The 13,826-nt window shown below is 42.0% G+C and overlaps 1 protein-coding gene across 1 annotated transcript in view; it reads right to left on the bottom strand.

Annotated features, from left to right (window-relative positions):
• LOC134965656 (nicotinamide N-methyltransferase-like) overlaps positions 1-12,817 on the bottom strand; it is a 34,204-nt gene extending 21,387 nt beyond the window's left edge. Inside the window, exons 1-2 of the mRNA XM_063941988.1 lie at positions 12,667-12,817; positions 11,398-11,605 (exon numbers count right to left, since the gene is read on the bottom strand). Coding sequence (XP_063798058.1) covers positions 11,398-11,605; positions 12,667-12,817 — 359 coding nt within the window. The remainder of the gene's footprint in view (positions 1-11,397; positions 11,606-12,666) is intronic.
• Positions 12,818-13,826: the final 1,009 nt, after the last annotated feature.

Here is a 13,826-nt window from a genome sequence, read left to right as displayed (position 1 = left end):
TTTCACATTCTCCCGCAACTGGGGGTGCGAGGAAAAGGCTCAGAATTCCGAGCCCACCCGCTGGCGGTGATGCAGGGCAGTCTGGAGCGACTGCTGATGCTGACATCTGGTCCGGACTGAAGGACCTGACAACGATTACGGACATGTCGTCTACTGTCACTGCATATGATTCTCTCAACATTGATAGAATGGTGAAGGATTATATGAGTGACCGCATCCAAGTAGGCACGTCACACAGTCCGTACTTATACTGGCAGGAAAAAGAGGCAATTTGGAGGCCCTTGCACAAACTGGCTTTATTCTACCTAAGTTGCCCTCCCACAAGTGTGTACTCCGAAAGAGTGTTTAGTGCCGCCGCTCACCTTGTCAGCAATCGGCGTACGAGGTTACATCCAGAAAATGTGGAGAAGATGATGTTCATTAAAATGAATTATAATCAATTCCTCCGCGGAGACATTGACCAGCAGCAATTGCCTCCACAAAGTACACAGGGAGCTGAGATGGTGGATTCCAGTGGGGACGAATTGATAATCTGTGAGGAGGGGGATGTACACGGTGATATATCGGAGGGTGAAGATGAGGTGGACATCTTGCCTCTGTAGAGCCAGTTTGTGCAAGGAGAGATTAATTGCTTCTTTTTTGGGGGGGGTCCAAACCAACCCGTCATATCAGTCACAGTCGTGTGGCAGACCCTGTCACTGAAATGATGGGTTGGTTAAAGTGTGCATGTCCTGTTTTGTTTATACAACATAAGGGTGGGTGGGAGGGCCCAAGGACAATTCCATCTTGCACCTCTTTTTTCTTTTCTTTTTCTTTGCATCATGTGCTGATTGGGGAGGGTTTTTTGGAAGGGACATCCTGCGTGACACTGCAGTGCCACTCCTAGATGGGCCCGGTGTTTGTGTCGGCCACTAGGGTCGCTAATCTTACTCACACAGTCAGCTACCTCATTGCGCCTCTTTTTTTCTTTGCGTCATGTGCTGTTTGGGGAGGGTTTTTTGGAAGGGACATCCTGCGTGACACTGCAGTGCCACTCCTAGATGGGCCCGGTGTTTGTGTCGGCCACTAGGGTCGCTAATCTTACTCACACAGCTACCTCATTGCGCCTCTTTTTTTCTTTGCGTCATGTGCTGTTTGGGGAGGGTTTTTTGGAAGGGACATCCTGCGTGACACTGCAGTGCCACTCCTAGATGGGCCCGGTGTTTGTGTCGGCCACTAGGGTCGCTAATCTTACTCACACAGCTACCTCATTGCGCCTCTTTTTTTCTTTGCGTCATGTGCTGTTTGGGGAGGGTTTTTTGGAAGGGACATCCTGCGTGACACTGCAGTGCCACTCCTAGATGGGCCCGGTGTTTGTGTCGGCCACTAGGGTCGCTAATCTTACTCACACAGCTACCTCATTGCGCCTCTTTTTTTCTTTGCGTCATGTGCTGTTTGGGGAGGGTTTTTTGGAAGGGACATCCTGCGTGACACTGCAGTGCCACTCCTAGATGGGCCCGGTGTTTGTGTCGGCCACTAGGGTCGCTTATCTTACTCACACAGAGACCTCGGTGCAAATTTTAGGACTAAAAATAATATTGTGAGGTGTGAGGTATTCAGAATAGACTGAAAATGAGTGTAAATTATGGTTTTTGAGGTTAATAATACTTTGGGATCAAAATGACCCCCAAATTCTATGATTTAAGCTGTTTTTTAGTGTTTTTTGAAAAAAACACCCGAATCCAAAACACACCCGAATCCGACAAAAAAAATTCGGTGAGGTTTTGCCAAAACGCGTTCGAACCCAAAACACGGCCGCGGAACCGAACCCAAAACCAAAACACAAAACCCGAAAAATTTCAGGCGCTCATCTCTAATTTTAACCTCATTGGTCCACAGAACTTTATTCAAAAAATGCATCAGGCTTGTCTATATGTTCATTTGCAAACTTCAAACGCTGATTTTTGTGGTGAGGACGTAGAAGAGGTTTTCTTCTGATGACTCTTCCATGAAGACCATATTTGTACAAGTATCTCTTTATAGTGGAATAGTGTACCACAACTCCAGTGTCTGCCAAATCTTCCTGGAGGGATCGTGCAGTCAAACGTGGATTTTGACTTGCTTTTCTCACCATCCTGCAAGCTGTTCTGTCTGATATTTTTCTTGATCTTCCAGATCTTGCTTTAACTTCCACTGTTCCTGATGACTGCCATTTCTTAATTACATCCCGAACAGAGGATATGGGCATCTGATAACGCTTTGCTATCTTCTTATAGCCTTCTCCTGCTTTGTGAGCATCAACTATTCTCAGTTTCAGTGTTCTACACAACTGCTTAGAGGAACCCATGGTGCTGATTGTTGGAGCAAGGTCAGATGAGTCTGGGCTTTTAAAACCTTTGATATTGACATCACCTGGTCTTTCCAGACGATGACTGAGAACAATCCATGACACTGCCAGGTCTCAGCTGTCCAAAGGGGGCAGTACAAGGTATTAACTCTGCAGGGTGCCCAAACTTTTGCAATACGCCATTTTTTGTTTTCTGTTCTTTTGAAAGTGTAAATGATGGAAATAAAATCAAACTTTTTTTTACATGTTATAAGAATGTCTAATCTGTAATTTGATGCCTTTTGGAGATTTATCCATCTTTCCTTGGCTTCTTTTTGCACATTAAAATGAATTTTTGCCTGGGGTGCCCAAACTTTCGATCCCCACTGTATAGTGCCCATAGTAATAGTTATACATAATTCCCCCAATAGTAGTGGCAATTATACACATAATCCCCCCAACACACACACACACTCACTCACTCCACGCCGAGGTCTGTCTGACCTGAACAGGAGCAGCATCCTCTCCCTCTTTACAGTTCACTCACAGCAGCCTGGATTGTATAGCTCCGACTCTCTGCTCCGTGTGCCTCTGCCCATCCATCCGACTTAGCTCTGCGCCTTTCTCATCAACAACACTACTGCTTCAAAGTTTGACAGGGAGAGGGAGGACGGACTCTTCAAGCTACTGACACCGCTGCCTGTGTCTGTAGTGTGACAGGCGCAGCGGCAGCTGGCAGCAGCAGCAGGGGAACTCAGCACAGGGATGCAGAGCAGGGAGAGCGCCTCCCCTGTCTGGCATCTGCCTGCTCTGCATCCCTTTGCTGAGCGGTAAGCGCCAGGCCTGCCTATTAGTGTTCTTCAGTTTGCATAAGGGGTAACAATTGCTGCAATTGGTTCTGGTGTGACATATTTATACACAAACTCTATCTGAAGTGTTCTATTATCACACAATGTATCTCTCAAAGTCTGATATCATTATAGGCTATAAGGTGGCTTTTAGTGGGAGTATCTATAGTCACAGTCAGTTAATGTAGCTGCTATTTGATGATATATAGTATATTACTGTATAAGCTCACTTAATTTCAGTAACAACTTTATTGAGTGAGTATATACTAGTCAGCTGTTTTTAATAATTGCAGTCAATACATTCTAATTACAGCCATCAGTATTATACCTTAGAGAACTTCATTAGACTTGTGTATTAATATAGCTGCTATTGGGTGTGGTCATGGGAGAACGCCGGTCACTATTTTGATATTGGAATCCCAAGCGCTGAACAGCCTGACAGCCGGCATGCTAACAGGGACTATTCACACATGTGGGTGTCCACGACACCTATAGACAGGGAACAGAACCTGTGGCGAGTGCAGCAGCAACTGAGCCCACTATATGGCGAGCACAAGGGGCTACATTGCGCACCCCTCACAGGTAATCTGGTGACTGGCAGGATCCCAAACTTATCCCTGCTATTGATGATATATAATGTTCTGTAAATGCACTGTATTTCAGTAACAACTCCATTGAGTGAGTATATACTAATCAGATGATTATTGCAGTCTACACATACATTTTACAGCTATTGGTATTATACCATAGATAATTTGCTCAAACTACTGTGTCATAATGTCTCCTACCCCCACGTGCTGGCTCAGTTTGCTGCGCCTCTGTGCCTATGACAAAATTCAAGTGCACAGTCTGGAACATGATCACTAGAGGAGGAGGAGGGCCAACAGGCAATGGGCTCACTGGGTGGTGTGTGCCAGTCTGACTCTGGCCAGGTTAGACAAATGGTAATACAGATTGCATCAGTTAAATATGAAGCATTAGCACCGGGCAGGTATTACACTTGTTATTATTATCAGAAACATTACAACTATATTAAAGTCAGGAACATTTCATCCTTTGAGATGTTTCTACAATTACGACAGTGGTTCTTAAACTGTGTGTCGTGGTTCCATGGTGTGCCTCAGGAAACGTGCAACGGAGTCTTGGATTTATGGTCCAGGACTAATTCAAATTATTTATGGTCAATGTAATAGTCAAAAACCAGTGCTGGTGGCTGCTAATCATAATATATGTGGACAAAAAAAAGCAGATCTTGCCCCTCACCACAGAATTGAACCTAAGGATAACTAAAAAGACAATTTACTTAATTTAATATTTCTTTCTTAATAACTCTATAAAGAAACTTTTATCCTATGAGTGCCGTGAAAAGATTTCTGGTACTGTAAGACGGCATGATTAAAAAAGTTTGAGAGCCATTGGATTAGGAGATTTACAGATATAACCACGTTCATCACTGCTGCAATATGTACATACATGCATACACATCACAGCAATGACTAGCCATGCCTGGCTACGCCTATTCACACACATGATTAAGTCCATGCAATGCATATGCGATGATCGCTGGACATGTTGTCTATGTCTCTTTCTGCTTCTGAATCATGGTCATCGCAATTACGTGATCTATGTGGAACATGAATATCGAATCATGGACATAAGACTTGCTCGATACCACAGCTTCACTAAGGACAGCAACAGGAAGATCTCTATGTCCAGCGATCATCGTGGTTAATAACAATGTTTCATGTTGGAAGATAATTTATATATGTGAACATGTGTAGTTGTTTCCCCTTTCAGGGATCGAATAGCCAACTTGCCAAAAGGTGACTTTATAATTTTTTTATCTACGTGACACGTCACTTTTAGCACAGCCCGTTATTAGGAACTAACTATTTCAGCTCAGTACAACAGCGCGTTAATGGGCATGTAGTATTATTCCATTCACCACGCAGCGTGTCCTCCGGCGCTGCAGATAAACAGACAGCACTTGTATCTTCCGTGCTTCAGCGCTCGATATGGGCGCATTAAACTAAGTTCTGCTTTTTGGCACTGAGCTGTTCGTTCCCTGAATGTTGAATTTTCTTGAACCCGGGTGAGGTTCATTTCCATTTATATCTATGAATTAGGAACTTTAGATCCAAGCGATCAGTAATGCTTTTGCTTCTGTGCTTTTATGTTTCTAATCCTTGTTGAAAAAAACATTGTATATCTTATTTGAAAGTTATTCCTGTCACAGGAGTCTTAATCGTCTAATATGTACACCTGTTATAGGAGTTTTAATTGTTTAACATGTACACCTGTGCATTTTTTTCTGTGTATGATTGGTCAGAATGTACCATGTGACCTTTTGAAGTTTAAATATATCTGGGATAACCAGAGCAGACACCTTACTTCTTGAGGAAGGGGAGGGGATCCCCGAAACGCGTTGAAGTTGTTACTATATACTACATCTGACCATCTGTTTGCTGTATCGGATGAATAAAAAATCGTGTGTTTTTAACACCGGTCTGCCTGATTCCTGCCGCCCGCACTGTGAGGGATGTAAAAGATACCTTTTTGTGCACGCGAGACAGGACACTAATGTAAGTGTTATTCCAAGAGTTCAGCTCGTTTTAAATGAATGTACCCCCGATGTTTGGTGACAGAAAGATACCTTTATGTGAAAGCGAGACAGAATTATAAAGTGAGTGTCTTTCTGATAAACGGGAGAACATCTGAACGAAGTTTTGGATGAAGATAAAAACCTCAAGTTTTTTTAGCTTTAAAGTTTTATTATTTTAAATCAGCGCTAGTTTGCAACCATCCATTGTTTTTACAGTGGAATCTGTGGTGGCTCTTAAGGCTTAGAGGCTTTAACAGAGATTTGCTGCACAAGAAGAGGCACTTCTGGGATCAACTTATGCCTCGGAGCCAAAGAACCCTTGAGAATATTTTATTTGTTGCCACGTGCTTTAGACACATTATTTGGGGCTCCACAAAGAAAGTATTTATGATGTTACTAAATACAAAATAGGGAAACAGACATTTACTGTCAGTTCTGTACAGATTACTGTATATCTTTTCCTCATATACTGGTTACCACTAGTGCAGAATGTTACATCCAGGGGCTGGCTGGCAACTTTAAGCCTGTGGGGGCAAATTCAACCAATTGGCACCTGCTTTCCTACTAGCCCTTACCGGCTTATCTGTCACACTCGAGTAGGTACTAGAGGTAGGTGTTGGAAGCTAAGTATGCTTTTATAAGTTGCAGGTAAGTATGCAGTCTCTATAGAAGTACCTTGTCTCTTCTTGATTCTACAGGGTCTCTTTAAGAATTCTGCTTTAAGAATTCACACTTCGCAGAGAGGAAAAGATGGTTTCCATAATAAGGAGTTTTTGGAAGATTTTGCTACACGGTGTGTTTAACATAAAGAACTCGCAATAGCAATATGTTATTTGAACAGAATTACATTACAACAATGCAGTAAAGTTTGCACATCCAAAAACAATAAATGAGTTTTATTATTCCAGAACTCTTTGTCACTGTGTCTTCTTTTACCAGGTTCCGCTAGAGCATCTCAGGCATAAAAGGTTAGTATATTATAACAGGGGTAGAATTGGCATCATCTACATTAGTAACAATACATCCTTGCTTAGGCAGCTGAACATTGCCAATTTGAATATCAGTTTCCCAGTATCCATGGCAAGATATTCCCATTCCATAACTGGTGATTAACTGTAACCGTGTTGGCGGTGGAAGGTGAACCAGTTTCGCTCCCAAATACTTTAGGTAAGTCTTTAACTGTATAGTGGTGACCAGGGACCCAGTGTCAAGCATGGCTGGTATTTCTATGCCATTCAATAAGATGTTTATAATTGGACACTGTCCCATGTACTGTTGCCACCACACTTCTGGTGTCAGGTCTATTCTAGCTGGTTCCCCCGAGGATTATCCTCCATCTTTTGGGCAGGGGAGTTTAAAGATCTGGCTTGACCGCAATTCCTCTCAATGTGTCCGCTCCGGTTGCACCGACGGCAGATTGGGCACCCCTGTGAAACAAATTTGTCAGTGGGTCAATGCCCCATTGAACATTGAGTAGTCCACCAGTCAGTGTTCACTCTCCTTCATTCTGGCTGTTGTCTGGCCTCTTGAGGTTCCATGGCTTGTGTAGCAAATTTTTTTAATTCCTTGCACATTTTTGCCATGCCAGCACTTAGTTTCTCTACTCGCCCTATCAATTTTTGTAGCTGATCAGGGAATGGCTTCTGGGCCCCTTGAGAAGCAACTTCTTTTGTTCATGAAGAATTTCCCTTGCCCACCTCCTGAAAGTCTGGCAACCCAGGGTAGGTCACTTCGCTACTATGGTAAGAGACCATCAATTTAATTGCTGTCTCATTAAAATTCAAAATGTAGCTCTCAGGAAGTTGTAATCTTAACAAACACTCCTGTCCATTGTCACCAATGTGTGAGGGGCACTCTCTGCATTTATAGACATTAATAAATAGATATATCACAACAACACATAAGACAAATATATGAGTACAAATAAGTAATTCCACAGTGAATATGAAAAGGGAAAGGTTTATTTTGGGTTATCCGTCCAGATGGTCGACAATGTTAAGGTCGACACTCATTAGGTCGACCACTATTGGTTCACATTGAAATGGTCGACGTGGGCAACTAGTCGACGCACGGAAATGGTTGACACATGAAATGTCGACACATGAATTGTTGACTATTCAATCAGGAACTTTCTTTTGGTGGGGTGCCACATAAAACCCTGACTGTCCCCTCCATAGCTGCCTCATTTAGTCCTCCCTGCATATATCTTAAATTTTACCCTCCAAAGCTGTCTATTAATAACCCCTCTATAGCTCTCAGCCTCAGTAAGTTCCTTCCATATAACACTGAGCCCCTTGCAGCACTCACTGACCTTACAGCTCACCCACTGACCCCTCCCCCACAGTTTACTCACTGACTGCACAGCACACACTAAACTCACTGTACCAACAACAGCACTCACTTTCCATCTCAGAGACACCCTCACTGGTTCCTTACAGAACCTTCTCCTTCATTGTTTACAATGTGTCACCCTTGTCCCTTTCAAAGATAGTAACATAGTAACTAAGGTTGAAAAAAGACAATTGTCCATCGAGTTCAACCTATTTCTGGTCTCCTATGCTGTCCTTAATTTTATGTTAGGACTAATTAGATTAACTATAATGCGTGACTACGCACCATAACCCTGAATATCTTTATCTAAAAGGAATTTATCTAACCCATTATTAAAGGTATTGATTGAGTCCGCTGTTACTACTCTCTCAGGCAGGGAATTCCAAACATGTATTGTCCTTACTGTGAAAAAACCTTTTTGCCTCAATGTGCGGAAACTCCTCTCCTCTAACCTAAGCAAGTGACCACGTGTCCTCTGTGCTGATCTTATAGAAATCAGGTCCTTCCCAAGCTCTGTGTATTGACCCCTTATACATTTGTAGAGGTTGATCATGTCCCCTCTTAGTCTCCTCTTTTCCAATGTTAACATGCCTAGCCTTGCAAGCCTTTCCTCGTATTCCAGCGTCTCCTTGCCCTTGATTAGTTTGGTCGCCCGCCTCTGAACCTTTTCTAGCTCCAGGATATCCTTTTTGTAATATGGTGCCCAAAATTGCACACAGTATTCAAGATGTGGCCTCACTAGTGATTTATATAATGGGAGTATAATACTCTTGTCCCTTGCATCAATTCCCAGTTTTATGCATGCTAATATACTATTTGCCTTCTTTGCTGCACTCCTACTTTGGGTACTGCTGCTTAATTTGTTATCTATGTGAACCCCTAAGTCTTTTTCCAGTACAGAATCCCCTAATGTTACCCCATTTAGTATGTAGGTGTAATTTTTGGTCTTGCCCTCTTAGTGCATTACCTTACACTTGTCTGTGTTTAATTTCATTCTCTATTTTGCCGCCCATGCTTCCAGTTTAGTTAAGTCATTCTGAAGAGACTCAGCATCCCCCTCCGTATTTATAACCTCACACAATTTGGTGTCGTTTGCTAAAATTGACACCATGCTCTCTAGACCTACTGTTATGTCGTTGATGAAAATGTTGAACAAAAGAGGTCCAAGAACAGACCCTTGTGGCACACCACTTAGTACTTTAGTCCAATTTGAAAATGATCCATTGACCACAAAGCACTGCTCCCTATTAACTAACCAATTACTAACCCAAGTGCATATTGTGCTCCATAGCCCTATTTCTTGTAGCTTATAGATAATACACATGTGTGGTACAGTATCGAAAGCTTTGGCAAAGTCTAAAAAGATTACATCCACCTCCTTACCCTGATCAAGGTTCGCACTTACTGTTTCATGAAAGCCAAGTAAGTTGGTTTGACATGATCTGTCCTTCACAAATCCATGTTGGTTCCATTTATTGATTACCTCCTGTTTTCTCTACTATCCACTTCACAGCACCCCCCCTTCCCCAGCCCCTTCTAACAACCACCCCACAGCAACCATGCCCCTTAATATCCACCGCACAGCACTCCTACCGGAGCCTTCAATGTCCATCCCAAGCACTCCCGACCTTTAATAACTGCCTTACAGTCCCCATTGCCTCTCCAATGCACACCACCTGGCACTCACCCTCCTTCCATGTCCATGTCAAAGCACGCCTCCACATTTTTCTGTCCAGCTATCAAAGAACTTCCCTTCACTATCCACCCCACACAGCACCCCCCCTACATTGTCCATCTTACATCATCTCCCTTCAATGCACTCCCCCTTCAACAACCACCACACATCAACCCTCTACATGGCCAACCCAAAGCACACTCTCTCCTCCGCCCAGTTCACAGCAATCTCCCTGGTTCCTCCAATAACCACCCCTCAGCAGCACTAACTTACCTGCTCTACTTTTGCCTAGTCTCCTGTGGCTGTTCAGCTCTTCTTGTCTGATGATGGCAAGCTCCCCAGCAGTGGCACACAGCAACCCGATGCACATGCATAGTCACAACTGACTGTCAGTTAGAGAGGAGCTCAGGGAGGCGGAGCTGCCTGGCTAGCTTCTCTTATTGTGTTATAGTGCAGAGCAGCCAGGCAGGGAGCATCCTCTCTACCTACCTCCTTCCTGCCTCCCACAGCTGGCCATGTGCAAGCAGAGCATGGCTGCAGGTGGCACAGGAGCTCAGATGGTAGATGGCACCATGCCCCCCATCCTAACCCTCCACTGGCTGCATCCCACCTTTAAAAGTAGATGCCAGCACTTTAATCAATCTAACTTAATAATATGTTCATTCATTGACCACAAGAAGTCAATCATGAACAGCCAACAGAATGGTTTCCCATACTGCAGCCAGACTCACAATGGGTATGTGCTATAAGGCTCCTTTTGATTAATTCATGTCTATATTCTGCAAAGAGCAACTTCATGTCCCTCAATAAAGGGTTTTTTATTCTTACCTATTGCTCTCCTTCAGGAAAGAAGATAAGTAGAATCCATAAGGATTTAGGTGATGAATGAGATTAAAATCAATGGTTTTGGGCAAGTTGTTCATTTCAAAGAAAAGATTTAAACAGTAATGGGTTTAGTAATATTAGCTAAGTCTGTTGAAATACATATAACAGGAGACCATAGCCCTCATTCCGAGTTGACCGCTCGCTAGCTACTTTTAGCAGCCGTGAAAGTGCATAGTTGCCGCCCAAGGGGGAGTGTATTTTCACTTTGCAAGAGTGCGAACACCTTTGCATCAGTGCACCTGCAAACACATCTAGTGCAAAACAAGACCAGCCCTGTAGTTAATAATTCTGTGCAATAATTCTAGCGATGGAGGTCCTGGAATTGACATCAGATACCCGCCCTGCAAATGCTAGATACGCCTGAATTTTTCCAAACACTCCCAGAAAACGGTCAATTGACCCCCAGAAACTCCCACTTTCTGTCAATCTCCTTGCGATCAGCTGTGCGAACGGAATCGTCGCTAGAACATGTGCAAAACCGAGATGCTGTTTGTACCCGTACGACACGTGTGCGCATTGCGGTGCATACGCATGCACAGATTTGCATTGTTTTAACTGATCGCTATGCAGCGAACAATGGCAGCTAGCGATCACCTCAGAATGACCCCCCCATGTCATGCGCTGTACAACAGAAATATTTTTTTTTCATCCCATGCTAAATGAGGCCCAGTGTAAAGTATTTGGAAAAGTTTACTGAGTACTGTCACTAGGTTTTAGCTTGATAGATGTTTTGGAAAATACAATTTCTTACCTGTTTCCTTCTGTGCATTTAATATATTCCATTATGTGAGACCAATCAAACGCTCCGGTACGTGTGTTAATCCACTTGTTTAGCTCCATAATACATTGCTCAGAGCACTTCAGCACAAGGATCTGTTTGAAATATCCACTGGCTGTATAGAGATGGTGAATGACGGATCCAACACTGATGTCAATCAATAGATCTCCATTAATGTGACCTGCAGGGAAAGATCCCAGTGATTACAGAGTGTAATATATTATGTAGCATCTACAGTACTCTATGCATCATTCTGTAATGTCCTGTTACTGGTAGAGATGTGCGGGTTCAGATTTACTATTTTTTTGTCAAATTTATTGCAAGTTCGTATTTATCCAGATTTATCTTATTGGTTATCCAAAACAAGTGAGAACCCGCACATCCCTAGATACAGGTAAGCCACTTCCTCACAACACACCTGTTGCTGCTTCACTGTAATGTATGAGGTATGTAAGTACTTTTTAGTTGGTCTTGTCTGAGGCCATTTCAAGTGCTCAATTTGCCCTTCTAGTCCTTGTCATCTGACAGTGTGATTACACAGGGTTCTCCAATCCTCACTCAATACACTGTAACTACAGTATGTAAGTGGGCAGATCTAATGATATAATGCATACAGATGGAGCCTCGCTCATCTATCCGTCACTGACGTTTGGCGTATGGCATTACTGGCCAGTGTAATACAAGTGATCATCCACCAGATTTTGCTTTTAAAAATCACTGTTGCACATGCATGAGGTGTCAAATAAAACACTATAGTGCAAGAATCACCATTGCACATGTGAGAGGTCTCCATTGAAATACACTATAGTGTAAGAACTACTTTCTGTACAGTACTGTATGTTAAATAGACATGTCAGTGGACAGATATAATGATGTAATGCATATTCCTAACACTCAATGGCAATCAGTATGTACTGTACACAGTCATGTTCCGTCATCAAAGAAAGAGTCATAGGCATTGCATTTAGCAAATGAAAAAAGTAATTCTTCACTATAACAACTGCATAGAAATATATAATCTTAGATCCATCATAAAGTACCATTATTACAATTTATTTATATACAGTAGTCCGAGCATTTTATACAGCGCTGTACAGAGAATATATTTGTCATGCACATCAGTCCCTGCCCCATTAGAGAATACAGTCTAAATTCCCAAACACACACCTGCACACATGCAATCACTCACACTAAGGTAAGTTGGTCAGTACAGTATACATACTGTCAGTATAATATACATACCCTCACTGAATGCACGGTGTAAACATTCCATTGGAAATTGAATTGAATCGTCTCTAAAGACCATGTCTGTTTTGTTAGAAAAATATGTTTCCAGATGTTCTCTAGAATCAATGCCGTGTACAGGATAGAATTTATGGGCGCTGGAATCCATCTTGTATTACTGTGTCACAGGCTGTCTGACGCTCATGTCTATTAATTTACTGGCTCAGGAATTCTGTTTATATTCACTAGGACCCCGTTATTTATATTCATCAGTAACCAGGATATCAGTGTTATCACATGATGGTTTATCAGCCTCAGGATCTGACATGGGAATGCAGGTGACAGTGTGATCATCTCCTAAAGCAGAATAAATCATCATACTAATTATTTTTCAGATTTATATTTAAATATTGTAAAATATTCAGGCAATTTAATTAAAATATTTCTAGTGCAAACACATACTGTATACAGATATTGGGCCTGCCATTTTGGAATTAAAATTCAAAGGCACAGTCATTTGTTTGAAAAAATAAAGTTTGAACAGTGAAAGTAGAATACTAATAATAGATATATGCCAACCAGGATATAATTGCGAGAGAGAGTGGAAGCAGGTGGGGAATACAAAAAGAAGAAAAAGGGAAAATGAGAAGTAAGATAAAAAAAGAAAATAGAAATAGAAAAAAAAAGAAAAAAAAAGAGAAAGTGCATATTCAAATAATATAATAAAAATAAAACATAAGAGATGACGGTGATCATGATTATAGTCAGTCAAATCTTTCCACTTGTTACAGTAGTTATTAATAAACCTAAAATTTGTTTTTCAGCAGTATTTTTATGAGTGAAGATAAATGAGTCCCTTGCTGTTTTGACAACCATGTATTGGTCTTTTTTGATCATTATATTATGGAACCCCCTCTTGCATAATTCCTTAGCCAAGTCCTTGCTTTGCATTTTAAAGGTGAGGTCATTGGAGCAATTTCTCCATAATCTTATAAACTCACCCTTCAGGTCATTTTTAATTGATGGTGGAAAGTGATGTGTTTTGTAAAGAAGAAGGCTGTTGTTGCAGTTGGCTTCCTATATAGGAGAGAAAAGAGATTGCCCTCTTTTCATAAATATTAAGTAAAAGGTCTAGAAAATGAATGGCATAGGTGATTTTCCTTTTGAGCTTCATCATG

The sequence above is a fragment of the Pseudophryne corroboree genome, chromosome 10, assembly GCF_028390025.1.
Source record: "Pseudophryne corroboree isolate aPseCor3 chromosome 10, aPseCor3.hap2, whole genome shotgun sequence".
Taxonomy (NCBI): Eukaryota; Metazoa; Chordata; class Amphibia; order Anura; family Myobatrachidae; genus Pseudophryne; species Pseudophryne corroboree.
This window is presented reverse-complemented; position numbering and strand designations above follow the sequence as displayed.